Source organism: Boeremia exigua (assembly GCF_020726555.1).
Source record: "Boeremia exigua strain MPI-SDFR-AT-0100 chromosome Unknown C7974scaffold_8, whole genome shotgun sequence".
Classification (NCBI taxonomy): Eukaryota; Fungi; Ascomycota; class Dothideomycetes; order Pleosporales; family Didymellaceae; genus Boeremia; species Boeremia exigua.
This window is the reverse complement of record NW_025763525.1, coordinates 695,840-722,869: the sequence shown is the minus strand read 5'-3', so window position 1 is coordinate 722,869 and position 27,030 is coordinate 695,840. Positions and strand designations below refer to the sequence as shown.

At 55.2% G+C, this 27,030-nt stretch overlaps 13 protein-coding genes across 13 annotated transcripts; 8 read left to right on the top strand and 5 right to left on the bottom strand.

Moving 5' to 3' along the window:
- Positions 1-1,214: 1,214 nt before the first annotated feature.
- Positions 1,215-1,575, bottom strand: C7974DRAFT_414655 (uncharacterized protein; the record flags this gene model as incomplete). The annotated part of the gene is made up of 2 exons (XM_046143820.1): positions 1,215-1,321; positions 1,374-1,575. 2 exons carry the CDS (start codon positions 1,573-1,575, stop codon positions 1,215-1,217), a joined length of 309 nt encoding a protein of 102 aa, XP_045995359.1.
- A 459-nt stretch (positions 1,576-2,034) lies between these two features.
- C7974DRAFT_214209 (concanavalin A-like lectin/glucanase domain-containing protein) lies at positions 2,035-3,519 on the top strand. The gene has a single exon (XM_046137029.1). The coding sequence runs from the start codon at positions 2,144-2,146 to the stop codon at positions 3,323-3,325; it is 1,182 nt and encodes a 393-aa protein (XP_045995358.1). The 5' UTR covers positions 2,035-2,143; the 3' UTR covers positions 3,326-3,519.
- Positions 3,520-4,563: 1,044 nt separating this feature from the next.
- On the top strand, positions 4,564-5,918 carry C7974DRAFT_214211 (uncharacterized protein). Its single transcript, XM_046137030.1, has one exon. It carries the CDS (start codon positions 4,718-4,720, stop codon positions 5,777-5,779), a length of 1,062 nt encoding a protein of 353 aa, XP_045995357.1. The 5' UTR covers positions 4,564-4,717; the 3' UTR covers positions 5,780-5,918.
- C7974DRAFT_214216 (uncharacterized protein) lies at positions 5,836-6,672 on the bottom strand. Its single transcript, XM_046137032.1, has 2 exons — positions 6,402-6,672; positions 5,836-6,334 (listed from the first exon to the last, which is right to left on the bottom strand). The coding sequence occupies exons 1-2, from the start codon at positions 6,475-6,477 to the stop codon at positions 5,892-5,894; spliced, it is 519 nt and encodes a 172-aa protein (XP_045995356.1). The 5' UTR covers positions 6,478-6,672; the 3' UTR covers positions 5,836-5,891.
- A 1-nt stretch (position 6,673) lies between these two features.
- C7974DRAFT_214213 (uncharacterized protein) lies at positions 6,674-8,031 on the top strand. Its single transcript, XM_046137031.1, has one exon. It carries the CDS (start codon positions 6,991-6,993, stop codon positions 7,759-7,761), a length of 771 nt encoding a protein of 256 aa, XP_045995355.1. The 5' UTR covers positions 6,674-6,990; the 3' UTR covers positions 7,762-8,031.
- Positions 8,032-8,090: 59 nt separating this feature from the next.
- On the top strand, positions 8,091-9,694 carry C7974DRAFT_214172 (uncharacterized protein). Its single transcript, XM_046137025.1, has 2 exons — positions 8,091-9,054; positions 9,107-9,694. The coding sequence occupies exons 1-2, from the start codon at positions 8,491-8,493 to the stop codon at positions 9,425-9,427; spliced, it is 885 nt and encodes a 294-aa protein (XP_045995354.1). The 5' UTR covers positions 8,091-8,490; the 3' UTR covers positions 9,428-9,694.
- Positions 9,655-11,410, top strand: C7974DRAFT_214194 (uncharacterized protein). Its single transcript, XM_046137028.1, has one exon. The coding sequence runs from the start codon at positions 10,145-10,147 to the stop codon at positions 11,273-11,275; it is 1,131 nt and encodes a 376-aa protein (XP_045995353.1). The 5' UTR covers positions 9,655-10,144; the 3' UTR covers positions 11,276-11,410.
- Positions 11,411-13,578, bottom strand: C7974DRAFT_214193 (major facilitator superfamily domain-containing protein). Its single transcript, XM_046137027.1, has 2 exons — positions 12,863-13,578; positions 11,411-12,805 (listed from the first exon to the last, which is right to left on the bottom strand). The coding sequence occupies exons 1-2, from the start codon at positions 13,464-13,466 to the stop codon at positions 11,547-11,549; spliced, it is 1,863 nt and encodes a 620-aa protein (XP_045995352.1). The 5' UTR covers positions 13,467-13,578; the 3' UTR covers positions 11,411-11,546.
- Positions 13,579-14,054: 476 nt separating this feature from the next.
- C7974DRAFT_315518 (uncharacterized protein) lies at positions 14,055-15,156 on the top strand (the record flags this gene model as incomplete). The annotated part of the gene is made up of 3 exons (XM_046138512.1): positions 14,055-14,115; positions 14,168-14,331; positions 14,374-15,156. 3 exons carry the CDS (start codon positions 14,055-14,057, stop codon positions 15,154-15,156), a joined length of 1,008 nt encoding a protein of 335 aa, XP_045995351.1.
- A 522-nt stretch (positions 15,157-15,678) lies between these two features.
- On the bottom strand, positions 15,679-16,141 carry C7974DRAFT_214181 (uncharacterized protein). Its single transcript, XM_046137026.1, has 2 exons — positions 15,782-16,141; positions 15,679-15,717 (listed from the first exon to the last, which is right to left on the bottom strand). The coding sequence occupies exon 1, from the start codon at positions 16,072-16,074 to the stop codon at positions 15,847-15,849; it is 228 nt and encodes a 75-aa protein (XP_045995350.1). The 5' UTR covers positions 16,075-16,141; the 3' UTR covers positions 15,679-15,717; positions 15,782-15,846.
- Positions 16,142-16,350: 209 nt separating this feature from the next.
- C7974DRAFT_397451 (peptide transporter PTR2-A) lies at positions 16,351-18,791 on the top strand. The gene is made up of 3 exons (XM_046142194.1): positions 16,351-16,656; positions 16,712-17,957; positions 18,010-18,791. Exons 1-3 carry the CDS (start codon positions 16,636-16,638, stop codon positions 18,600-18,602), a joined length of 1,860 nt encoding a protein of 619 aa, XP_045995349.1. The 5' UTR covers positions 16,351-16,635; the 3' UTR covers positions 18,603-18,791.
- A 302-nt stretch (positions 18,792-19,093) lies between these two features.
- On the top strand, positions 19,094-21,324 carry C7974DRAFT_214129 (major facilitator superfamily domain-containing protein). The gene is made up of 3 exons (XM_046137024.1): positions 19,094-19,611; positions 19,675-20,371; positions 20,425-21,324. The coding sequence occupies exons 1-3, from the start codon at positions 19,389-19,391 to the stop codon at positions 21,044-21,046; spliced, it is 1,542 nt and encodes a 513-aa protein (XP_045995348.1). The 5' UTR covers positions 19,094-19,388; the 3' UTR covers positions 21,047-21,324.
- A 569-nt stretch (positions 21,325-21,893) lies between these two features.
- C7974DRAFT_362056 (uncharacterized protein) lies at positions 21,894-26,431 on the bottom strand (the record flags this gene model as incomplete). Its single annotated transcript, XM_046139726.1, has 2 exons — positions 23,387-26,431; positions 21,894-23,338 (listed from the first exon to the last, which is right to left on the bottom strand). The coding sequence occupies exons 1-2, from the start codon at positions 26,226-26,228 to the stop codon at positions 21,894-21,896; spliced, it is 4,287 nt and encodes a 1,428-aa protein (XP_045995347.1). The 5' UTR covers positions 26,229-26,431.
- Between the last annotated feature and the right edge of the window lie 599 nt (positions 26,432-27,030).

Genomic DNA, 27,030 nt, shown 5'->3' with positions numbered 1-27,030 from the left:
GCAGCTACTCAATGGCATACAACTCAACCCCCAGCGTCGGCGGCCCACCGCGCAGAAGCGAGTACCGCGAAAAGACCCACCAAGTTGCAATCGAGGACTTCATCGACTACGAGTTCTCGGGGGAAACGACCGCCATCTCCGCCATCAAGGACGGACCAAAGCGAACGTACTACTCAGATCTGCTCAGTACCAGCACCCTCAAGTTCGGCAATGACGCGATGATCGCTGCCGCGGTCCGCGAAAGCGGCTTCGACAAAGTCATCTACAAGAAGCCCGTGGAAGACTCAACACTCGCAAAGACCATAAGAGCACTCCTCGGTTGCATCTACTGGGAGATGAGCGACGAGAACGACGTAGTTAGGGCGGCCGTGTACATGGGTCCGGACGAGGTGGATGAGGCGGAATCAGTGGAGCAGGATCTGCTCAGCGTGGACGACTTCAGATTCGTCCCGTTTGTGGCTTCAGGCCCTGTTGTTGAGAGCCTGATTTGAGGCGTGGTAGCGAATCGGGCAGGGCCCACAGTTCCGTTTGTTTTTACGTTCCGATTTTTTTCTCAGAACTGCCGCGTTGTTCAAGGGTTCCTTTTACATTGTTTTCTTTTTCTTTTGATACAGATATGTTTCAGTCTGCACAATGCTTCGAGTGTTTCAAATTTCTTTTATCCCTACTTTACTGTTCTTCATGTGACGCATAGGGTATGCAAGGCTGATGACTCCTGCCCCCGTTACAAGGTGTTGAAACGTTTTCGACAGTTCTCCATCAACAGATGTGCAGCAACAAGAAGTCTGACTACCTCTAGACCGTACTGTTGCTGTCTCTAGGCCGTCACATAATTGCCTGATTCCCACCGGAATATACCTTGTTACACACATACCACGTGTACGTTCTCAGTATGAACCTGCCCACCAAGAGGCATTTCGGAGCATAACGGCCCAATACCTACTCCAGCGTAAGGAGGAAGTGCAGTGTGAGCACCTCCTAGTCGTCATTTGATAGCAAAGTGCATAAGGAGATCACCGCGAGGCTTCTGTGGATGCAGAACTGCTGGCAAAGATCGATATCGGGATGAACAGTGAATTGAATATCCTAAGACTAAGAGGCCGCGTGTGCGCTGGCACTGGCTGTGTTAGGGTAAGAGGGTATCATACAAATTGAGCTAAGAGTGATGAGGCATGTGTCCTTCAAAGGTACATGCATGGATGCCCGGGTTGCATCTAATTGAGCTTCTTGTTGCCGACCCTAACAGTGTTGCCCTGGTTGCGCTGGTACTGCAAGAAGCCAAACACAATCGCGGCTAGGACACCAAGCATGAGAATGTTGCCTACCTGCGGTCAATACTGCTTTATCAAGTCCAAGTGGGTGCAATAACATACCGAGTACGAAACCAACAACTCCGCCAGCAAGATCAACAAGACCTTTGCAGAAGTTGACGAACAGGTCGATGATCTCCGAGACGAACTTGAGGGCGAAAGATGCGGTCTTCTGAACCAGATCACCGGCGGTGGTGAAGAATGACCACACAAGCTCAAGAAGCGAGGTGAAGACGTCAGAGAGGGACTTGATGATGGACGACATTGCGGTGGGAGAGCGCTGGCGTGAGCTTGGATTGATGCTGAATATAGTTCTGATGGGTGATCTTTCTTGTCGCGTGTAGTGGTTATCGAGGCGTGTCGCGTGGTGAAGGTGTTGGCGTTATTATTGTTTGTAGACGGCGGAAGGCATGCGTAACATAATGTCAAGTGGAATGACGCCACACTTACGTGCGTCGTAAATGGGTGTGGCAGGTCGCATGAGATTCCTGTTTCTATTCCTACCTTGCAGTCGATCAGGAACGCGTTCGAGGCGTTGCTGGAAGTGGCTGTATGGCTGAATACAACGCTTAGATGATTGGTGCAATGACGTAGCCTGTGAAATGAGAGCGGCATCAGCGCACCACTCTACCCGCAGCTGCAACCAAACACGCGGGGCCCAGAACCAAGTACGATTAGGATAGGTACATCAAAGCGGTTTTTCCACCCCCATGTCTATGAGATAACACCGACTTCTCGGCACGGTTGCTTAGTCATGCTTTGCTTGGCTGCTGTGGCTGGAGAAAATCACGCTACGTCATTTGCCTGTACAACATTCCACAGCAGCATCAGCAATGCCTACATTTGACAGTCTCCTCGCTAAGGGCAAGGCTAAGGTAAAAGAGCTCCAGGCTCAACACCTCGGAGGCCAATCTCAGCCCCAGCAAGGCCAGCAAGGCTACCCGGGCCAGCAGGGTTACCCGCAACAGCCTCAGCAAGGCTACAACCAGCAACAACAGTACTCTCAGTCATCATATTCAGGCGCCCAATACCCACCACAAGGCCAATACCAGCAGCCCCAGCAGCAACAATGGGGCCCTCCACCGCCGCAGCAGCAACAGAACTGGGGCCCGCCGCCTCCCCATCAGCAGCAAGGCTTCGCACCGCCTATTCCACAGAATAAGCCAAACTCGCCGGCACCTCCTGTTCCGCAAAACCGACCTACTTTTGCGCAGCCTCCACCACCACAGAACATCCCGCCACCGTACAGCGAGAAAGTGTACTGGAAGCCATCTTTCGACGCGGCAACGCCGGTATCCGCCAACTTCCGTCATGAGCTTGGCGATCATGGCTGGGGGAATGACGAGAAACAGAATTACACCGATTCTCCCGCGAACTCTTTCCACCACGACAACCGGCTCGTTGTGCGTGGGTTGGTGCAAAATGGCACCTATACCTCTGCGCGCTTGACCTCACACCAGACACTATCTCGCCCGCGCGGCTATATCGAAGCCACTACCCTCCCACCGAGCGCCCCTGGCATCTGGCCGGCATATTGGATGCTGCCATGTGAGCCTTTCAACTGGCCAGGCGACGGCGAGGTTGACATAATGGAGAATTGGAACGACGAAAAGACAAACCACTCTTGTCTACACTGGGGACACTACAATGGCGAGGACGCGCAGAAGCACAGAGTTGTACAGACCCCCTTGCCTGACCTGACCACAAATCCCCACACGTACGGATTCGCCTGGATCGAGGAGGAGGGCATTCCCGACTGGCGAGGCAGACTTATCTGGTACATAGACGGTCGGCCAGTGATGAAGGGCAACGTCCCAGCAGGTTCGAGACGTATGGAGGAATATAGGATACTGATCAACATAGCCATGGGTGGAACATGCAACAAGGGTAAATTGCCAAGCGATGGGTACTACGATCTCGTCGTGAGCGATTTGAAGATGTGCGAAGAGCCAGTCGGAGGATGGCAGGCATTCGAGCAGGCCTGGAATGCGACTCCTGAAGGTAAAGTCATGTGAGCCTTATGCCTGCCGGACACCACCAATGCACGGCCTTCGATAATTTAGCCCAACTCTTTAGAATCGTGAATTGACGTTGAAAGCTGCAAGTGCCGTCATAAGCAGCGATGCTTGATTTAGCGTCGCATCCGCCCAGTTCGGTAGGCGCTTAGTCAGTAATCTCACGACGTCAACTGTTGCTCGCCACACGCAATTCCACTGACTTGATTCCCTTGCAGCCCTTTGTTCATTCTCTCTGCACACCTGCTAGCCTTGTGAACAGTCATGAACTCTTTGTGAGTTTACCTTCGCGGAAACAAGGTTAAAGGGCCATTCACATCACACGTTCGACCCGGAAAGATGTGTTTTAGTACGCAGTCTATCAGACGTCGGCTGACGAGTAAGATCGAGAGTGTATTGGTGTTGGGCATTGTGATGAGTACTGTCCAAGTTCTCTAGTAGTCGCATGCAAGTCTGGAGACATTGGAACTTTGCGGTACGGTCGGCCTGATGCAATCTGCATTGATCAGAGACGAGCACCAGGTCGCGAGAACGAGCGAGACGTTTCAGACATGCGAACAGTATTTTGGCTTGCATGTGTGGGTATGGCGAGTCCACTCGAACAGGCTTGATGCCTTCAGCCGTATCTCGCTGACAAGATCCAGCGAATTCCAGCTTGTTCACCAAGCACCTCCAGTATCAATTACTTGCATTGGCCATTTCTCCAGCCACCTGAAAACTGATGTTCTGTGTAATCTCATTATACTGTAGTTATCATATCGTTGGTAAGGTGATAGATGCTGCGCCCTTCACTCACCGTCACTTCGTCTCCCCCGCTTTTCGGCTCTGGATGCAAACGCACTTTCACAACCACACGTACCGTCTCAGTCGCAGCGATAAGCAAGTTTTATGGCTACTGTCGCTATTATATTGCTTATAAGTAACAGTTTCGTCACAGTTTTTTCATCAGAGCATCACACACACTAGATGGTCCAGGAAACTGATCACTTCTTACACCTCCAGCTCTGTTCCTGTGGGGTCGCGGGTTCGAACTGCGGAGTCTCCGAAGCTTAGGTTGCGACCCTCGTTTCTCCTTAGGTCTAGGTGGCTTCGCAGTTCACTATCTTTTTTTTGTGTTTTTGCTTTCACTTTTCACCTAAGTCAAGGTCGCACTATTACGTGGATGGGCATAGAGATATCAATTCCTTTTTCCCCTCTGTCTGCCTACGGCGCTTACTTTCGATATGGGTGTGGTGTTGTGACATATCTGCCTTCACCTCCAGCACGCTAGGCGACAGCGTGACAACACGTGCTCAGCGCGTCGTCTCCACTTAAATTTCCGCTGAGCAATAAGCTACTTTGCGACCTTCCCACGACTACATCCTGACGCTACGCATATCACCTCCTACAATCATGCAGGAGGGCAACTTCACATCACCTTTGCCTCTTGCCGCTCGTGGCTCGCAAGATCAAGACGACTACAACGATGCACGAGCGCGCGAGAACCTCGAGACGAAGCTCGCAAAAGTCCCCCTGCGTACGCTACCCCACCATCGCGATGTGCACGACTACTACACCAAGAATGAGGCGAAGCTACGCGTCGCGAATGTTCCAGATGACCTCCAGCTCGATTTCTTCCTGCGTAATTACAATGAGATTGCTGCGGGCAACTTCAAAGCTTCTTCTCTCAAGAGTCTACAGGTCAACCGTGCGATCTGGTACTACCAACTCTCGGAGCAACACTCTTTCTCCAACCACTTCGATGTCGTCCGTATCAACATATGCATCATGGCCTTCCTTTTTGTGGTGCGAATTTCGCATGGAGGGAACATCGATGGCTATTGTGATGATTCAGGACAATCCTTCTTCATTCTCTACCTCCGTGGATGGTTGCCAATGCACTGGGGAGGCGATCAAACTGCTCCCGACAGTCTCATCAAATACTGGCAGGACTCCGGGCTCGATCTGATACGTTTCAAATCCAAGCCACTCGTCAAGGCCAAGGCTGCGATAAGCAGTATGTCGCAGATGGTCCCCGAGATGTCGCACCTGGAGGCAGAAAACCTGATCGCCGACTTGAGATCGGGCAAGATCAGCGAGGACATCTTTGAGAGGGAGGGGCCGATGTTGGCATTGCATTGGATATTCACTTTCATGAAATCCTCGAAAGACAAGATGGAGAAGGAGAAGGATGACGTGACGAGGGGTGTTGAACACGGTTTGGCTGGAGATGAAGATGAGACAATGGAGGAGGTGGATGATTTCGACCTGAGTACCGTGAGCTGGCATGAGAGTCCGGTCAGCGACCTGCTTGTCGACATCGTCCCTGGTATCGAAGATCGCCCTCTTCCCACAGAGGGTGTGGAGCAGCGCCAACCTTGGATGGACCCAACGAAGGCTCTTGAGATCCTGCAGATGGTCAAGCAAGACCACCTGACCGAACTGATGGCCCGGTCAAGCATCACCAAAGCCTGAGTCAGTGCACACGCTCAGCTTCCCAGCACGTTCGAGGCCTGCAAGTATCTCCAGTACAAAAAAATGCATTAGATTCGACTCCCATTCACTACCCTAAGCATCCATCTTCTCCTCAGCGCCTAGTAATACCATACCATCCCACAATTCCCGCAACAAGCGGAATCCCAACTCGCCCGTAGTTCCTAAACTGCCACTTCGAAAACAACGCCTTCAGCTCTTTCTTCGCCTTTTCTTCGTTCGCACCTCGCTCAACCTCCTCCCTGATCTCGCTCACCCGGTCATTGATTGGGAAGATACAATACACTTCGTACGGCGCGACTGGCGCAAGGATCGCAAGCGCTACCGCCCACGTTTTCCACTGCTCGGCTTGCGCCGGATCGGGCAGATAGGAAGTCAGGAGCGCGGTGGTCAGGAGTGAAATTCCGAGGATGCGAGATGAAGGCTGGAGATATTGCAGGCCCCATGTCACTGTTTGAATGAATTGAGCACAGGCAAGGGCCGGCGGGAGCAATTTCGTTAGGGGGAGCACCCAGAGCGAGAGGCAGGATGAGAGACCTGTCGGGGTCAGTTACCTAGCGATCGTACAACCCGAAAACGGGGTGCTGGAGGATCGATCACATACCACCGATAAAGATCAAAGAGGTTGCTACGGTGATTTGCAGGACTTGCACTAGCGTTGCGAATGTCTCGGTCTCCATGAGGCCGAATCGGCCGAGGTGGGCAAAGGGGAGATGTGTAAAGTTCCAAGGTTTGCGGAAGCACAATACCTTATGTCAGATCGGTTGCCAGGCGCACGTAATCTTGGGCGTTGAGCTCATTAAGCTGATTCTATAGCATTGGCACGTAGCCTTAAGGATAAGGTTCCAGCGACACCTGTATGACGTTATTGATCTGTGTAGATCCCCAACACGGTCAGATATATGCCAAGACGAGCTAGTAGGACCCTGCTGGTGGGGCTTCCGTACCTACTGTAACTTGTGGCCAGATTAAGTGTCGCATTCTACTGGATTGGCTTTGTACGAAGTAGTACAGGGCTCTAACGATATCTGTGCTTCGAGTGATGGTTACCTGCACGGCGTTTCGGTCTTTACGGCGTCCGTACAAGATCTTGTCGCAAGACCATTTCGAATATTTAATCCTGCGTACGTCTTTTCAGGTTTTGGTATACATAGGTATTCGTCAATAGCTTTCCAGAACGACACTCGAATCTCATGTCGTCATACGCAGTTCTTGGAGGGACAGGCCAAATCGGTGGCACCATTCTTAAACTCCTTGGGAAGGACCCGAAGAACAAGATCAATGTCCTTGTACGCTCACGCGCGAAACTTGAAAAATCATACCCATCTTTGTCTTCCAACCCAAACATCCGCGTCTTCGAAGGCAATATTTCCGACATCGAGAATCTTAAGCAATGTATCACAGGCACACAAGCGGTATTGCAGGCAGTGGCTGCTGTTGACAACTTGCCTGGTTGCAACATCGCACTCGAGACTGCCCAAGCCCTAGTCGCAGCGCTACAATCTCTGAGATCTTCCAACTCCTCATTCAAGCCACCTCGTTTGGTGATAATCAGCTCCTCCAGCATGGACCACAAGCTCTGGTCAGGACCTGCCTTTGTGCGCAACTTGATTTGGTATGCCAATGACCATATCTACGAGGACCTGGGCCGAGCGGAGACATACTTGCGGCAACATGAAGACTGGTTGGACATGACGTTCATGATGCCTGGCGCGCTGGAGCACGATGTACAGCTGGGCCATGAGCTGAGTACGGAGAGGCATCACGTTTACTACATCAGCTATTGGGATTGTGCAGCGGGAATGATCGAGGTTGCTGATTCAGAAGGGCAGTACGAAGGCAAGCATGTCAGTATTGTTTTGAAGCCTGGGTTGAAGACACCTTTCCTTTGGTCGAGGGTTCCCTTTTTGTTGTTAAGGATATTGTGTTATGTGTGTCCATGGCTTTATCCGTGGGTATTTTAGATAGAATCTGCCAAAGGGGGGCTGTAATGAACTTCAAATGGCTTGCCTCATTGTCCTTTGTCTCGAGCTCCTGAAAAATTGCGAGCCGTGGGCATGCTGCGCAGACAACTGCGTGCACAGCAGCGCGAGAACTGCATGCACAGTTAACGCTGAAGTAAGCCTTCAAGACGCTAAGCTGCATTCACTAAGACGACGTGAGACCAGAAACACTAAGTAACGACTGGTCCATGCCTGCTTGTGTTATGCTGTTTCTCAAATTGTAGAATAGGCAGATAAAAAGGGTTGAATGGTGGAAGTGACTTGTTCGTGACGTTGGCAGTCTAATTTGCTTCTAGTTTAAGGTCTCCTGCGTCATTGCGCACGTGCACGTACCTAGCATCTCATCTACGAGATCATCGCTGTTCTTCCAACCTCACTCTAGAGATGGCTATCATGGTCGAGCTCTACATTATCGTAATGCACGAAACACCCAGCGTACTTTGATGTCGTCTTTGCTGGAATCGCCAAGGCCCGGTCACTGCCGCCACTTTATTGGTCTTCGCTCGCTTTAGGCGTCCACGACTACCGTTTATTCTAAGAACAATGTCGCCACTACTTACACACCATTCGTCGCAAGCGGTAGCTTGTTGTTATGCTGGACTAATTACTCACGTAGTCAATATTTTGAGCCTTTGATTCGTAGAAACAGCGCGTCCCTCAGCGTGCACAGCGCTCTTTCAATCAGTCGCGATGCGCAACCTCAACGGCTGCCGTGTAGTCCTCCTCCTCGCGCCAGCAGTCCTCCTGCTTTTCCCAGTCTCGGTCCTGGTCTTTGCCCTCGAACGCATCTCCAAGAATCTGCTCCTCGATCACACATACCGCAACTTTCGCAACGGCGCATTCATGCTCACACTCAACGGCCGCACCTCCACATCTTCCACCGCTGCCGCCGACATCGATATTACCATGCGCATAGATAATGCACCGTCGCTAGCTATACTAGGCGTATGTGTTGCGGCTTATATTGTCTGTGCTATCAATGCGTTCGGGATTTGGGAGCTGAAGAAGGTTGAGGGCACACATGGACATCAAAGGATGTGGACGTGGATCGCGGCGATTAGCAACATACTCCTTGTCGCGCTGAGCCTTGCTATATTTGGGTGGGCAAGCTCACTGCAGAGTAGCAACACTGGCTGGCAGACCTACGATGATGTACAGAAACAGGACCAGGAATTCACGCGCGAGACCTGGTCTTGTCAGATTGAGCGCTTCTATGCGAGCGAAGGGTGGGCGACCGCTGCGTGCGGAACAGCAGTAAGTTTTGGTGATGCTAATCAACACGGCGCAAGTACTGATGCGTATATAGAGAGCAACCAGGTTCTTACTTATTCCTATGGCCATCTTCGCCTTGCTTGTTTTAGTTAGCCTCTGGGTCCTAGCTCGTCAACGAGGTGGATTCAAATGGCTTTGTGGAGGCAAAGGTCGATATGCAGGATTCGACAACGTCTATGAACTCCAACAAGGCAGTCATCCGGCACCGTATGCGCAAGGTCCACCTCAATGGGCTCCACAGCCTCACTATGTCATGCCACCTGTTCAGCAATGGGGACCAGCTCCGGTACCTCAATCGGTGTTTCCAGGAGGAAACATGAGTGTTCCGACTGACGGAGGGCACAAGTTTAGATGATTAAAAAGATCATTGAATCCGCAATTGGGAGGTTTTCATTACTGTAGCCTCTCATCACAAGCTTCACAGTGCGTCTCATGCAACCCTCCCTCAAATCATTTTGTATCTGTGATGGAATTCAATTGAAGCTCTACGGTTTTCTTCTGATGGCTACAAAGTTCAATGACGCACACAAGTGCTGCAAAACATTCGTCAAAACTATTGTACCCAGCAGTCGTTGAGCGTACGATTTCGAGTTGTCCGTCATTTGCGTAGGCGTGCGGCGGTTCGCGGCGGTTTCTCCTACAACCCCTGTAAAGATGTATTCTTCAAGCTGTCGGCCACCTTCTCTATTCCCGTTGACATCTCTTATTTGGCCAACGCCGACGAATCGAAATGAGCCTCGAAAGCCTCCAACAACCAACTTAGGAGGATCTTACGGATATGTTTGACGTATCTGATCTACTTCCCTAAGATTATCGGCTTCAGTAAACCAGGTCAGCATTGTCTTCATGTCTTTCGCGTCCTCAGACCTACCCAAGGGGAAGTTGTAAAGCAGGAGTTGATCCCAATTGAAGACAGTAACGTGAGAGCATTGTGTCTGCCGAGCATACTTTTTCACTTGCTTTGTGTTGAAGTGAAAGCACGCTTGGCTGAGCGCGCTAATTATATAAATCATAGGCAGCTGTACCCGCGCCAACACAACAACAACAACGAACCCCCAACCCTATCGCAAACATGGAGTCCGAGACTCTTCCATCGCCTGATGATCCCTGCGACCGGTCTGGCTGTTCGGCAGACTCATCTTCAGATTCTGGAATAGATCAAGATGGCATATCAGAAGATAGCGACTTCAACCCGTATCGCAAGCCACCGTTGCCATACAGAGTAGGGTTCAAATTCACCGCCAACAGCCACGAAGCACCACTACCATCCGGAGTATTCGATGGCATAAACCCTCCTCCCAAAACGAAGGACTGGCACTTGTTATCGCAAACCGAATACTGCCTTACAGACACGGTTTCGACCGGCAACACGCGTGACAGCTTGTCCAAGGAGCTAGAGATCACCTCGATCATCAGGATTGGTAGCGACCGTGGGGCACAGCTTGTGGTGGTGAACGGAAACATGGTAGCGAAGATATACGACCCTCTCTACTACAGCGACACCGATGGTAGATTCAAGCAAGACGTTCTCATGGCCGCTAGCGGAGATTACAGTCGGGAGACTGCAGCATATTTACATCTCCAAAAGTCACCGGCAGCAAGGAAAGTCATACCTACATTCTGGGGAAGCTGGACCACCGTCATTGCGACACCCATCGGGGCACTCGATCAACGGGAGACGCATCACCGCACCGTCCGTATGATTCTGATCGAGCATCTCGATGGCGATTGTATGTATTACGTCGATCCGTCCGAGATCCGTAAACGAGTTCGTTCACGCATCCTGGAACAGGCTCTACACGCGGAGGCTGTCATCTGCGATGCCGGAGTCAATCATCGTGATTTACATCCCCGCAACATCATTTTACTGGGCCCTCTGTATGACTCTACAGAACCCACAGTCAAGATCATCGACTTCAACGTTGCTGAGGTAATGGAGCTTGTAGGAAAGGCTAAACGGCCGAAGAAGCTAAAGAAGCTATGGCCGACACAGATATGCTCACCAATCATCCGGAACTATGGCTCTATGGGCAACTTTTCTGCCTACGGTTGGTGCCCTGATGACGAAAAAGAGGCAGAGCAGTGGTTGTGGAGGCATTTCAAAGACGACAAGCAATACTATCCTGTCACTTGGGATCCGGAACCTCCTTTCAGGCGGCCGAGATATCAGGAAGATTGTGTTGTTGGTTCTGTCAAAAATTGATGAGCCTGTACGCACCTGAACTCAAGGGAGTGGTCGTCAACATGGGAAGTGATGGTTTCTCTGAAGCCTACGAGAATTGAAGAGGTGGTGACTCTGTGGATGTGGATAGGTTGGTCTCAGAGCTATAGATGTACCATGTACATTGGTGAATTCGCTGGTGGATTCGCTGGAAATCACCTCCTCGATATGGCTCAGGAAGGGCTATAGCTACTTTGTAATACATAGTTTTACCAGTATCAAACTCCTCTTAACATATCACTGTCTGCATTGACTACGACCGAACAGAGGGGCCATCGCCCGGGTGCACATGTGTCTTCTGCCCAGCAGTCATCTTCTCAGTAGTATCCGTTTTCTCAACAGTCTTCGTCTCCTCAGTTCCGATTTCCTGCCCGAGAATGGCTGGCTCAATACCCGATTCCTCATCCTCAGCCGGTTTCGCAGCCTTAAGGCTCGTATTTCCAACGCCCAACGTCAGAAGCAGACTCAGCCCCGAGCAACACGTGAAGAACACAAATATATACCGCAGCCCCAGCATATACGCATCCAGGATCTGATCGCGTTGAGCCGGCGCCAGATCAAGGTCGTCGAGCGCATAAGTCGACGACGTGAGCGCCGCCAGCAGCCCGTCGGAGACAAAACTTACGCCGAGCAAGCGCTGGCGCAGGGTGTTCGCGAGCACGACGCCGGACACGACGAGCCCGAAGGCGCCGCCGATGGTGCGGATGAAGTTGCGTAGCCCGGTTGTAACGGCGCGGTCGGAGGTGCGGCTGTTGGCGTACATGCCGACGAGGGTGGGCTGGAGGGTGAGGCCGATGCCGGCGCCTTCTACTACAAGGGCAACAATGAGCACGGCGAGGTTGTTTTGCCGGGTGAGAATGAGGGTGAGCCCGTTGCCGACGGTCCAGAGTATGAAGCCAAGCAGGATGCAGTGCATGTAGCTGCCGACGCGGGTCATGTAGTAGCCGCTCGCAATGGAGGCGAAGGAGGTGCTGATGACGAGGGGTAGGATCAAGGCGCCAGATACGAGCGGAGAGTAGCGCAGGATCGATTGGAAGTAGATGGGGAGGTAGAAGAAGTTTCCGAAGTAGGCAAGGCCAGTCAGGAAAGACTGGAGGTAGAGGGCCCAGCAATGCGGTGCGCGGTACAGCCGGAGAGGCATGATGGGGAGAGGCGCAAGTTTCCACTCGTAGAGGACGAATAGAAGTGTCAAGACCGCGCCCGTCACGGTAGCACCAATGAAGAATGCGGACGACCAGGCGTATGTGAGGCCTCCTCCGGACAGCGGGATCAACAACAGAAGGGTCGACGCTATGTTGAGTGCTATGCCGCCGTAGTCAATTTGCTTCATCTTCGCTAGTGTGTCACTTGATGTATGCTTGAGGGGCAAGAACACTATTAGAACCACTGTAGTGGGAAGCGTCATGATGGGGATCATCCAGAACACCCATCTCCACGATCCGCCCTCGACCACAGCACCGCCCAGAAACGGGCCAATGCCGTTGCCGAGAGCTATGACCGAGCCAAGCCAGCCTAAGTGAAAGTGTCAGTAGTCCACGATAACTGCTACGGAGACTGTACCCCACTTACCTTGATACTTGCCACGATTCTGTAAAGTTGTAATGTCGCTGACGATAATCATTACGAGACTGTTGATGCCGCCACCCCCGATACCAGCAATCGCGCGCAGCACAAAAAGTTGCTCCGCTGTCTGCGCAAACCCGCAGCCCAGATCCCCGAGGCCCAGAAGCGCCAGACACAGCAGCAAAAGCCCCTTTCTCCCAAAGATGTCCGACAGCCGCCCATTGATGAGCTGGAATGCGGTCGAAGCAATCAAAAATGACGTGCCGATCCACGAAGTCGCAGTACCCGTGTTCAGGTCTCCAGCAATGGCAGGCGTGGCCGTTGATACGCTTGTTTGGTCGATGAAGGACACGAACAGGCAGACTGATAATGTCGGTATCGCAATTCGTAGCTGCCCGGCCGACATGGTGTTGCGCTGGCCGCTGATGGATCGCGTATCATCGCCGTCATCTGCATCGTCCTCTGCCGGTGTCGAAGGCGGCGGCTCGACAATCGACGTTCCGGTACATTTCTCTGAGAGGCACTGCGAATGGCCATGAGACGCACTGTCAACCGTGACATCGGAGGCGAGTATCTCCTTTCCCCCGCAGGACTGGTTCGGATATAACATGACTGTAGAAATGGACGGGCTGCTCGTTACTGCAAGACGGCCCTGTTATGAAGACCATCCCAGCTATGGAAAATACCCTGCGTCGCACATCAACGGGAGCTTCGGCGCGGGTCACAACCGGCAGTCGGTTCCTGGTGCACCGGAGACTCCGTCTAATAACGACATTCGCTCCACAGTCTGTGGGGACATCTGGCAAGGCGGCCGTCTGCCGGGCTGCAGACGTTGATGATACGTCAACGGCGCTCTCGAAGGACGCGGAAGATGGCAACCGAAGCCTTGGATGCGGAAGACGAATCGGAGTGGTCGTGGCTTGGCATCGGCTCGAAACCAGCCGATGCCATCTCAACAACACTACAGCACAACATTACTCGGACGCGGATAGCATAGGCCACTGTCAGTCATGGAGAATGGTAAAGAGTCAAAGGGTCCTCCGAATTTCGGAACACTGCACGACCCGCCAAAGCTTTATACCCGTGAAGTACTCGATCTATCGTGCACAAAGGAAAACTCGAAATACCTCCAAACAATATGTCGCGACTATTCCAGCCCTTGACCGTTGGAACTGATGAATTGAAACACCGCATAGCAATGGCGCCTCTGACGCGCTATCGCATGGACGATGCATGGAGTGCAACCGACATGAGCAGAGGTAGATCTAACGAGCAGACTGTAATTCAAAACATCGCTAACAAGGTGTTGAGAATACTATGAGCAAAGAGCTTGCGTCCCGGGCACTCTCATCGTGAGCGAAGCAACTATAATCGCAAAAAATGCTGCCGGTTGCCACAATGCTCCTGGAATCTGGTCCGAGGCCCAAGTGGAAGCGTGGAAGAAGATCACAACAGCAGTCCACGCGAAAGGTTGTGTTATCTACTGCCAGCTCTGGCATCAAGGTCGGGCTGCGAAGGACAACGTACTCGAGTCCCAAGGATTCAGGATGCTGTCATCCAGCGCCGTCCCCATGAGTCCCCAAGACCAGACTCCCGATGCCATGACAGAATCAGAGATAGCGGACGCGATAGCCGATTATGCGGCAGCGGCTAAGAATGCCATCGCTGCTGGCTTCGATGGTGTAGAGATCCATGGCGCGAATGGCTACCTCCCCGATCAATTCTTGCAGACGACCTGCAATAAGCGCAAGGATCGCTGGGGTGGAAGTATCGAAAACCGGGCGCGCTTCCACCTCGAAGTGGCCAAGGCAGTCATTGCAGCTGTGGGTGCCCACCGGACGGCGATGCGCCTCAGTCCCTACAGTGACTTCAACGGCATGCTCATGGACGAGCCGGAACCGACCTTTGAATATCTCCTAGCTCAACTAAAACCACTCGGCCTGTCATATCTCCATCTGATCGAGGCTCGCATCAAGGGCAACGACGATGCTGACTGTGGTGGACAGAAGAGCGTAGCTTGGATGGTGAAGCAGTGGGACCGAGCAAGTCCTATCGTTTTAGCGGGAGGATTCAAGCCTCTGTCAGCGCGACAAACGGTGGACGATACGTTTAAGGAGTACGATGTTATTGTTGCGTTCGGGCGGTATTTCGTGGCTAATCCAGATCTCGTCTTTCGCGTCAAAGAGGCGATACCCTTGACTGGATATGATCGTTCGGTGTTCTACACGCCGAAGATAGCTAAAGGTTACACCGACTATCCGCACAGTGAGCAATTCCTGCTATCTGCGACGAAGGCATGAATATATTAGTAACTACCCAGCGGACACACTGTACTCCTGGTTTCAAGCTTGATCGTCTCATGGTTGCACTGATAGGGAGCCAGATACAGCGACGATCGCTATCTAAGCATTATAGCCTTTCAACCACATGCGCAGGGGGACGAGAGTACTCCTCTCGATGGAATAATACCGCGGCAGGCATTCGACCCCGGCTTGTGCAGGCCATGTACACAACCCAGAAGCATGCACGCCAGCTGCCGTTGGAAAAGCTTATGCTGCGCCCCCGGCACGGATAGACCGAATGCATGCGCCTAAATACACCGTCCATCCTCTCGCACATCGAATCACAGGCGGTGGAAATGGAATCGAACGACATCAGACCTTCCAGCCGTGTGTAAGTCGTGTTGGCATCCCAAAACGACGAAGCATGACACTCCATTCCGGATCGTCCAAGATAGTGGCGCTCTTGTCGGCCGCTCGTAAGCGCTGAGCTGCATGCAGTGTGTTGTGTTACCGAGCATCAGTTACGAGCGTTGTGTGCCATCCTCCTTGAACAGAGCTAGGTAAGGACGACCCGTGACACTGCAAACCATGAACAAAGTCCAGACAAATGCCCATTATTCAGTGAACACTTCATGACACTTACGTTGGATTCAATGAAACGTAACTGTCGCAAGTCGCCGCACCGATGGACAGAAAATATGGTGTTCATTAATTAGCACGCGCGGGGTGTGGACGCTTTGGACCTGGTCGAAACTCCATCGAAGGTGATTGTTCTACGGCTGGCCGTATTGGGTTAGCTGGCCCGAGAGGTAAGCATTCTAGCCAGCGCCACGCTTGGTGCTCACTATCCGCCTTAGGAAGGAGCATCAAAATACGGGCGGAACGTAATAAAGCCAAGACCGTTGTTACGCATCCTGCTGGGTTGCGGCATAGCATGATGAGAGATGTTGATGGCTGTTTGCAGGTGAGCGCGATTGCTGGGACGGATGGTGCGAAGGTACAGCATCAAGGGCAAAGAACAGAAGGCGACGCTCAGTAAAGACAATATCTCCGCAATCTCTTGGCCATGCAAAGCCTTTACAAGCCTGCCTTCCGCTGCTTGGTGGGCCTTGTCGGCCCTTAGTGTGTCTTGCCGAGGCTTGTGCGTCGGCTCTCCTCTGGGCACTGATTGGCGCGCGCAGAGGACTTCCAGTAGTTATCGCGCACGCGCCTGAGGGAGTCTGGGAATTCAATGGCGGTGGCAACGCGATTGGCACTGTAGACCTGCCGCATCAAAGCTAGGTTATGGCGTTTATCTGTTGCTATTACGACCTCCTTCCCGATCGGCCACGCTCAGGCGGCCAGCCACACACACTACACGCGAGCTATGCTTTGCGTGCTTTCACCTTGAATTTGAATACCCTATAAACCTGCGCTCCCCGGCCTCCTTCCCTTCGTTGTCGCTCCCCACCGTACCACCCCACCTCATCAAGTCTACACAGTAGCACGACCATCATCATGCCTGGTGAAGACACAGTAGTAAGCCACACAGTGCCCCGTGTGTCTTCATGCGCTCAGACTCACGCTCCTACAGCTTGCCGTCGGCTTGGACCCGGCTCTGATCGATGGTTCAGGTGACCCACATCACAAGAACCCGGCCCTTCACAGAGATGAGCCGCCGCCATTCCTGTTCTCTGAGGGCAAGGCTACTCTCCAGGCGAGCTACCTCAGCGACAACGATGGCCTCCCTACCGAGGAGGAACTCGAAACGCTTGACCGTATCGGCGCTCCGATCCCATGGAAGATCTACACCATCGCCTTTGTCGAACTTGTGGAGCGCATGTCCTACTATGGATGTGTTCAAGTTTACTCCAACTTCATTGCGAAGCCTAGGCTGACCCCTACCGGTATGGCTTTGAACCCTCATGACGAGAAGGCTCAGCCTGGTGCCCTCGGACTCGGCAAGCAGGTTGCGTTCTCCCTGACCACCTTCAACGCTTTCTGGGTCTATCTCTGCCCGCTTTTCGGAGCGTGGGTTGCCGACACCTACCTTGGTCGCTACAAGACGATCCTCTACTCGGTCATGGTCGCTCAAATCGGTCACATCATCCTCATCGTCTCTGCTCTTCCTGCCGTCCTGGACAACAAGCAAGGCTCGCTGGCATGTTTCATTGTCGGTCTGCTTGTCATGGGTCTCGGAACTGGTACCTTCAAGCCTAATATCTCGCCTTTGATTGTTGAGCAGCTTGATACCGATAAACTTGAGGTTGTGGAGAAGAATGGCAAGCGCGTCATCATCGACCCTTCCATCACCATTACCCGTGTCTACAACTACTTCTACCTGTTTATCAACATCGGTGCCTTGGCTGGTCAGATCGGCATGGTCTACGCTGAACGCTACGTCGGCTTCTGGCTGTCCTTCACGATTCCCACCGTTTTCTTCCTCCTCGCCCTTCCCGTCCTGATTGTCTGCAAGAAGCACTACATCCTGCGACCCCCGGGTGGCAGCGTTATGGGACCTGCTTTCAAGCTTTTCGCGAAGGCTCTCGGCACCAGGAACCTGAAGAACTGGAACGACGGCAAGATGTGGGAGTCGATCAGGCCTTCTGCTCTCGGCGACAACAAGCCCTCCTGGTACACCTTCGACGACGCCTGGGTCGATGAAGTAGCTCGTGGTTTCCGCGCCTGCGGTGTGTTCTTCTGGGTCCCCATTTTCTGGCTCGCTTACCGCCAGATGGACTCCAACCTGACCCAGATGTGCGGAAGCATGGCTCTTCACGGTGTTCCCAACGATCTTCTGGCCAACCTTGACCCCATCGCTATCATCATCCTCGTTCCCAGTAAGTTTCATCGTTAACAGTGTGCACACAACAAGGCTAACAGTATCAACAGTTCTGGATACTTTTGTGTACCCCTTCCTTCGTGCGAGGGGTATCAGGTTCACTCCCCTGAAGAAGATCTGCGCTGGTTTCATCGTCGCCTCGTTCTCCATGGTCTGGGCCTCTGTCCTCCAATACTACGTCTACAAGACCTCTGGATACTACGACGACCCCACCAACGAAGACTACAGCTCCCCCATCAACGTCTGGGCTGTTACCGGTGTTTACATTCTGATCGCCATGTCTGAGATTTTCGCCTCAGTCACAACCCTCGAGTACGCCTTCACCAAGGCGCCCAAGAACATGAGATCACTGGTCATGGCTGTTCAGCTTTCCACCACCTCCATCTCCGCCGCTCTTGCCCAGGCTTTCACTCCTCTGACAGTCGACCCTCTCGTCGTCTGGAACTACGGCGGCGTTGCCATCATCTCGTTCGTTACTGGTATCCTCTTCTGGTTCTCTTACCGTTCCATGGACAAGGAGGAGGACCAGCTCAACCTGCTGCCTACCGGTCACCTTGGCAACGCCAACCAGGCCGCCGATGTCGAGAGGCGCATCAGTGTCACTGGCGCTACCGAGAACGAGAAGAGGCCTGCGAATCTATAAACGCGCTCAACCTTGACAAGACTCTACTTGTTGTCGCTGAGATAGCGTAGTACCTTCGTGGAACTTCTGCCGTGCTTGATCGCTCGCTGCATCTACGACTTTATGCCGTGCACTCTACCCGAGTAGCCACGATATGTAATGCCATAGCAAACTTAATACCCAATTCTGACCAAGAGTCAATATCTACAATAAGATTGCCATATCTATGCGTGATTCTGTGATCTCAAGACTGAAATGCTGTGAGTGCTAAATGACTGCCAGACCCATCTACATCCAAGCGACCTTTGCATTCCAAAGCAGTCTCGCCCAGATCTGCCGTCTCGGTGCAACGTCCGAGCAAGCTTCAATTGCCTCCCGAGGCCGCTCAAGCTCGCCTAAGCCTTCTCACACAGCCCTTACAAGCCGAAGCCACGCCAATCGCCACGCCCTGCGAATGTAACTCACCGCACAACCAACGCGCCCCCCTTACGTCACGCCGATCCCCACACCACCACCACTAAAACCCCCCTTGCCCACAATTACCCCGCGCGCACCACAACGCCGCGGGCCGTAATACCCCAGACACCGCGCGAAGACCCGCTGCTCGACGATGACTTGCCCGCCACGCACTGCTGCGTGTTGAGACGCAGGAAAGGTGCAATTGCCGAGAAAGGTAACCCGGGGTGGTACGGCATGTAGCTCGGGGCGTGGATGCACCGAGGGTTATATAAACGTCGTGTATCGCTTTTTTGTGTGCTGCAGCCGTCTGGTCCTTGAGAATATCTAGGTAGAAGCCATCTAGATAGTATGATGGCGTCCACGGGCATCGAAGAGAAGCGCGCCGCGTCGCCAACCGACGGCCATATTGAGAACCTCGATGCGAAGATATCAACATCGTCTGGCGAACTCGAGGCCCAGCCCCCGGCGCTCGACGAGGCACATGCGAACCGCGTGCTGCGCAAGGTCGATTTCCGCCTCGTCCCCATGCTGTCGCTGCTGTACCTCGTCGCCTTCATCGACCGCTCCAACAGTACGCCCCTCCACACCCTCACACGTACTCACAAGTATACAAGCGTAAACTGACACGCCGCAGTCGGCAACGCGAAAATCGCCGGCATGGACACGGACCTGCGCCTGCACGGCCTGCAGTACAACACCGCCGTCACACTTTTCTTCGTGCCCTACACGCTGCTCGAAATCCCATCCAACATCGTGCTCAAGCTGATGCGGCCGTCGCACTGGATGGCGCTGCTGATGCTCGCCTGGGGCCTCGTGATGACGCTGATGGGGCTGGTGGACTCGTACGCGGGGCTGCTGGCCGGCCGCTTCTTCCTAGGCGTCACGGAGTCTGGGTTTTTCCCCGCCGCGACGTTTTTGCTCACGCTGTGGTACCGCCGGTTCGAGCTGCAGCGCCGCATGGCCGTGTTCTACATTGCGGCGTCGCTGGCAGGGGCGTTTTCGGGGCTGCTGGCGTTTGGGATTGAGAAGCTGGATGGTCGTGCGGGGAGGAGCGGGTGGCAGTGGATTTTCCTCATCGAGGGGCTGATTCCCGTGGCGCTGGCGCTGGTGATCTGGAAGATCCTGCCTGATAGCCCGGAGACGGCGGGGTTTCTGACGCAGGAGGAGAGGGAGCTGTTGGTAAGGCGGCTGCAGGACGATGCCGGGAGTGGGCAGGGGAAGGCGACCAACAACGATAAAATGGGGAAGCAGTACATCATCGCCGGGCTCGCGGACTGGAAGATCTGGGCCGCCGTGGTCATCTTCTGGGGCAACACCGTGGGCGTGTACGGGTACGCACGCAGTCACCCCTCACACACGCATAGACACATACTAACTCCCACAGCTTCACCGCCACCGTCCCCACCGTCATCAACGGCCTCGGCTACTCCAGCGCCAACGCCCAGCTCCTCACCATCCCCATCTACGTCTTCGCCGCCATCGTCACGCTGATCTGGGCCTGGGGCTCGGACCTGACGCAAGCGCGCTCACCCTGGATCATCGGCGGCTACAGCATCGCCATCGTCGGCTTCATCGCACAGCTCGCGATCCCGCACCCGCGGTACCCAGGGCTGACGTACGGGTTCCTGTTCCCCGTGGCCGCGGGCCTGTACTGCCCGTTCACGTGCCTGGTGTCGTGGGCCGCGAACTCGCTGGCGCCCAGCTCGAAGCGGGCCGTTGGCATGGCGCTGCTGATTTCCGTCGGCAACATGGGCGGCATCATGGGCAGTAATATTTATCTTGCGCGCGAGAAGCCAAAGTATACGACGGGGTTTGCGGCGAGTCTGGCTATGTGCGTGGCCGCGGTGGCGATGACGTTTGTGCTGCGGTGGGCGTATGGCAGGGAGAATAGGAAGCGGGATCAGCTGATTCTGGAGTGTGGGGAGGAGGCGGTGCGGGCGCGGTATACGGATCAGGAGCTGTTGGAGCTGGGTGACAAGAGTCCGTTTTTCAGGTACACGCTCTAGAACATGTCTCAGCAGTGCAGCTCAGAAAGCAATGTCATAATCTACCGCAATCTAAAAACCCACACACCCACACGCCTCTTCCCTTCTAACAACCTGGCCGACGGCTCGTGATTCAGCGCACCACGCAACTCATAGCCCACCCTGTCGCCCCACGCACTCGCCGCACCCAACCCAGCACGCACCAGCCACGGCAGCGCGAAAACCAGCAAACATCACACATCACCGCCGACCCGGCACTGCCATGGTAAAAACCGATATCATATAAACTTCTCAAAACAACGCTACCAAACCACGCTATGCCCGCTCAACCCAGCCCCCCAAAAAAATGCAGCACCAACATTCCGCTCCCTCATATCCGGCGGTTCTAACACGGGGGACCGCCAACGGCTAAAACCGCTACCCGCTGCCCGCCGGTTCGTAACAAAGTCTAAAGTGTGATGCGTGACAAACAAGGAAATCCTCTTGGAGGCGGAGACGGAGACGGAGAAGCACACAGCCCAGCCCGTTCCATGGTTCCTTCGTTCGGGTGGTGGAAGGAGAGATACGAGGAGAGGGATGCAGACGAGGACGCAGACAAGTCCACTGTCCACGGCGTGGCGGGACGGGCCGTGGCGTCTAATGCGGCTGTCGAGAGCAGTGGGCTCGAGAAACGAGCGGCGCGTTTACGTGTACGTGTACGTGTACGCTTGTCCACGTTTATGCCCACGTTTATGCCCACGCAGCGCCCACGCAGCGCTCACACGTCCCTCGCCACGCTATTCAGCAACTCGCCCTCGCTCTTCCGGCGCTTAATCTCCTGCGTCTCCTTGCCCCCCCGCGGCTTCTCGCCCGAAAACCAGCCATGTAGTCAGAACTCCTCGTCTCGTTCATCGCGGCGCTTGTCTTTCTCGGGGCGCCCGCGCATGCTCGCCATCGAGTAGTCGCCGCGGCGCTCGCGGTCGACGAGATCGAGGATGCCCTTTTCCTTGTCCCTGTCTTTATCTTTCTCCTTGTCTTTGTCTTTGCTGCGGCCTGGCTTGTCGCGGTCCTTGGGATCTTTTTCTTTGTCCTTGTCGCGGTCCTTGTCTTTCTTTTTGCGCTGGAAGGGGAGCACGCCGCGCAGGCCGCGCTCTTTGCGCTCTTTTTCTTTGGCTTCGCGGGGGGGTTGCGAGGAGAAGGCGGGGAGCGCCGTGGTGTATTCTTCTTCATGCATGGAGCCGTTTTCGCTGGCGTGGATGCTGCGGCTGTCAGGTTCGGGCCGCACTGTGCGGGAGTTGGAATCGGGGGACATGAGCTCGGGGCGGGAGGTGTTTATGGGCGCGACGGGGTTGCTGCGGTGGAACGAGCCTGTTGAGCCAGAGGGTGTGGTATGTGTCTGGGGGTATGAGGGTGCGGGTGCCATATGCAGACCGTCGCTGGAGCCAGGTGGGGTTTCCTCTCCGGCAGATGCTGATGCACTCGCGGAGGCGGATGCCGACTGTGAAGTAGTCATCGACTCGTGTGTCGACGGAGCATAGCCGCCGCGGCTGGCGAAGGGATTAATGTACGAGATCTGCTGAGAGGTGTTGCTCCTGAGCGAACTTTGAGAAGCGTGCGATGCTGAGATGCTCGAGTTCTGATGGTGCCGTGACTTTGGCGCTGGCTTCATGGTGATTGGAGTGGTGGCAGCTGAGGAGGACGAGTAATCCTCAGCATAGCCAGCGCCGTTGCCCGGCGACATCGGTATATCTTCCATCTCTTCCTCCTTGATCGCATTTCGACTTCGAGTCATTGCTCCCCGGTTTGTATCTAGGCTGGCACCCTGCAGCTGTTCGATCAGTTCCTCCCATTTGACGCTCAACGAGGACGAAGGACGCTCGGCGGGCTCGGCACGATTCAAACAGTCTTTTGTGCGTTCGCTAAGTGACACGCAGATATTGTGGAACCGCAGAAGATCGCCGTCGCTCGCTTGGATCTCGTGTGCCGTCTTGGTGGTGTTTTCGAGCCACAGATTGATGAGCATTGCAAAATTGCGGGAGTGATCGATCAAGTACGGCAGCGACGGAAATCCCTCCTTGAACGTAGGGGGCAGACGATGCAGGATGGCAATGGGTGTGCTGTAGGATGGTGGGATTGGCGGCGCTGGCGAGTTAGCGGTCGATATCGAGCAAATGTCGTCCAGGTACTTCTTGAACTCCGTTCGATGCGATGTCAAGAATGCGTTCATGGGCTCCATCCAAGCTTCTTTCGTGCCAAAGGAGGACATGTTCGCCAAGCCCTGCAATGACTTTGCGATCAGTGTGAAAGTTCTTCGCGCCTTCGCCTTGGGGTGATCTGTATGGTGTCAGTACTGAATGTCTATAATTCATAAGCTAGACGTACCCTTCAGCAAGCCGAACAGCTTGGGGTTCAGCACAGCCGGAACGAAGAACCGTAAGAACAGAAAGCCAGATACACTGCTGTACTTGACTGTACGCAGATAATCGCCATAGCGGTCCTCGGCACAGGCTTTGATGTGCCGGAAAATCACCCTCAGCTCTTGCGGACATCTTTGCACGGAATTGTAGATCGCCCGCCAGACTTCCTCGGTACAGTTGATCAAACGCCTCCAGTTGCGGTCCAGCTCGTGCTGAGAAGAGACTCGATTGGGGTCGACTTCGCAATCCGGATCCTTCTCATTGATCTCGCGCAGCTTCTCGCACAGCGTCTCCTCCAGGTACTCCTTGCCCAGCCTCTTCATGTGCAGATCCAATGATTTGGTGAGGAGCGTATTGCCACGGAACAGTAGATTAGCCTCGAGCTTGGCGTTGACGCCCATGTCTCGGACAAAGACCTCCCGATCGCTTGCAGAGCCGAAAGTGCCACCCAGAGCCGATTCGTTCGAGTCACTTGATCCCAGTCTCTTGCTGAACCGAAGCCGGCTTGCGGGCGAATCCTTTAACGTCCCGTCAATCTCCTCTTCAACGAGTGCGCACAGCCAGTCTGAGGCCGCTCCAGATACTTGGAAGATGTTCAACAGATACTCGGACAGTTTTTTGAGCTCATTTGGCACCATGTGGGCAATTTGTAGCGTCAGACTGTTCGAGAAGCGATGCAGTAACTCTGACAACGGATAGTAATCGCGAGCCATCAAGATAGCACACTCCTCGCTGCTGACACGCACAAGTACTTCGCCCACGCTGTTGCCATACATATTCACCAGCGGCCACCACTTCTCCAGTTCCTGATTCGGCCCCAGATCGTCAAGATAGATGTCTGTCTTGCCCAATGTCTGATCGAACGAGATGCCAGCATAGCCGCCTTCCGAAGCATACGGATTGTCGCTGACGGCCGAGTTATCGAACATGTTCTTCTCATTTCGGACATAGCTTGGGGGTCGTTTCTTTAGTAATAGTGAGGCCGTGTGCAGGGCCGGTAGATCAAGGAACTCGAATTCTTCTCTCCAGAACGGCGTGTTGCCTTCGTTCTTGACCGTTGTGCGGGCGCGGGCCTCGCCGTCTAATAACACTTCAATGAGATAGCCTCCGGGATTGGTCGTGGCCGACGAGGTCGGCCGTATTGGTGTCGGACCCTCCCCAGCACCAGCAACAACTTTTGGACTAACAGGCGGCACTAATCGTGCCTCGATGACTTTTACAAAGAGGGACTTTTCCATGCGGAACATGTCTTGGGTTTCGAATGACGGTGAGAGTGGGCCCTCCTCGGGCAGGGTATCTGACTTGGGGCCGTAGAGCTGGGGGACGGTGAATGCACGCAGAAGTACTATCCAGACCTCATACAAAACACGCGACTCGAGCGACAGGAAGACGGGACGTAACAGTGGCATCGAGGAAGAGGCAGCGGTGTACTGGGGGTACACGGCTATGCAGAATTCGTTGTCGAGAACAGAGGGATCGAGGCGCTGGACGGCGCAGCGCGACAGCTGCGAGAGCTGGACGGTGGATACGAGGGTGACGTCGGTGTCGGAATACAGCTTGAGCTCGCCGTTCTCACGCAAGGTGCACGAGACGCGGCGCCAGCGGCGCGAGCCGTGGCTCTGGACGCGGTAGGCCTGCGGGCGGCCTGCGGTGGACTTGGGGGTGCCTGTGTTGCTGTAGGTCACACTCGTGTCCCAGTAGATCATCTTGCCGACCTTGATGATGGGGGCCTCCTTCTTGGGGGCCTCCTTGAGCAGCGAGACCTCGGAGTGGCGGCGGCTGTCGGCCAGACGGCGCTCGATGACGACCGGGGTCTGCGGCTTGGCCATGCGGTTCTGGATGCCCTTGGGGCGCATGGGCTGCCAGCACAGCAGGGCGGCAAACCACGAGTCGAACTCGTCCTGGGTGGGCGGGCGCAGGTGGACCTCGAGCTTGGAGTTGTGGACGGTGACGTGCAGGTAGGCGGTGTAGGCCTCGCCGTCGTAGGCGCTCTTGACGTGGCAGCCGCGCAGGTCGGGGATCAGGGTGCGGGTGTACGTGTTCTCCTTCTGCGGCTCGTACAGCAGGCTGCCGGCCTCGTCGTTGATGAAGCAGTAGGACAGGGCCCAGGCATTGGCCTCGCCGCGGCGGAAGGCCAGCAGGCCCTGCATCTTGCCGCAGGTGGTGCGCATCAGGCTCTTCAGCTTGCGCACGTCGGCGGCGGGCACGGGCGACACCCAGGCGGCGGGGGCGGCGGGGGCGGCATGCTGCGGCGCGGCGGGCGGCGGCGGCTGCTGCTTGGCGGGGCGGCGGCTGCTGGTGGCGGCGGCGCGGGGCGGCGGTGCGGGCGCGGGGATGGTCGAGGGGTGCCCGATGCTGCTGACGAGGCCCTCCTCCAGGCTCTGGATGCGGTGGCGCGGGCCCGGGAACAGGCTGGCGGGCGAGCGGTCGCGCGTGCTGCGCTCCTCGAGGGTGCGGGTGCGCGGGCGGCTGCTGCTCTCGCGCGGGCGGGCGCCGCCGTGGCCGTGGGTGTCGCTGTTGGCGCGCGCGGGCGCGGCCTGGTCGGGGCGGTGGTGTGCGGGCTGGTCGGGGCGGTGGTGCGCGCGCGGCGACTGCGGCGGGCTGGCGTACAGCGGCGGGCTGGGCTCGGGGGTGACGGCGCGGATGGTGGTGCTGGTGGTGCTGGTGGTGGTGCCGCTGCTGGTGGTGATGGAGGTGGTGAAGGTGGCGTACTCGAAGTCGTCCCGCTGCGGGTTGCGGTCGGCCGTCGTCTGGCTCCTCTCGCGGTTGCGCCGACTGCTGCTGCCGCTGCTCGCGCGCGGGTCCATGCTGGCGGACGCGCTGTGTGTGCCCTAGCGAGCCCTCCGGCGACGGGCGCTCATGGACGGAGGGGGGTTCAGAGGCGCGGCCGGCGGGAGGCAGAGACAGGCGCAGGAGGTTCCAGCTCTGCTGCTTGTGGCGCATCGCAGCCTGCGGGACAGAATGGCAGTAGCGGGCAGTAGCAGACGCCTAGCGCTGCACCCGTCCGCGGGCCCTTGGCCTTGATTTCGCGCGCTCGGCCTGCGCTGCGGACGCGCGACTCGCGCACCGCCAGCGAGCTGCCCAGCCAGCGTGCTGCCGGGGGCTCGTCTATCTGCAGCTCCTAGCCTGCCAGCGCGCGAGCCGCCCTCTCACCACGGCGGACAAGCGACCCCAGCCGGGCCAGTCCAGACAGACGCTGCAGCTGTACATACAATGCTCGAAGCTGCAAAGCAGACCAGTATTTAGCATCTCAAAAACATCAATCAGCCTGGTGCAATGTAGGCAGGCAGTCTTCCGCCGTTTTCGCATCTTCCCTACTTTGCTGTAGCGCGTCGTGCAATACTTGGCTCACATCCTGGGTCCGCCGTTTATCGTGCAATGCGCGACCGCCGGTTGGCTGCTGGCCGCCCGCACAACACGTCGCAGCAGGGGGCATTGGGCTGTTGGGTTGCTTGCTTGGAAGTAAATACATGGATATCATATCTGCAACGCTCGCCGCTTGCGCTCACCGCGTCTGCTACCTAAGGAGATGAAAGAGATGAAGACGAAATCCGCCTGCCCCTGCATACCCTGCCGCAACCCCTGCCACGGCCGCCGTTGGTGACTGCA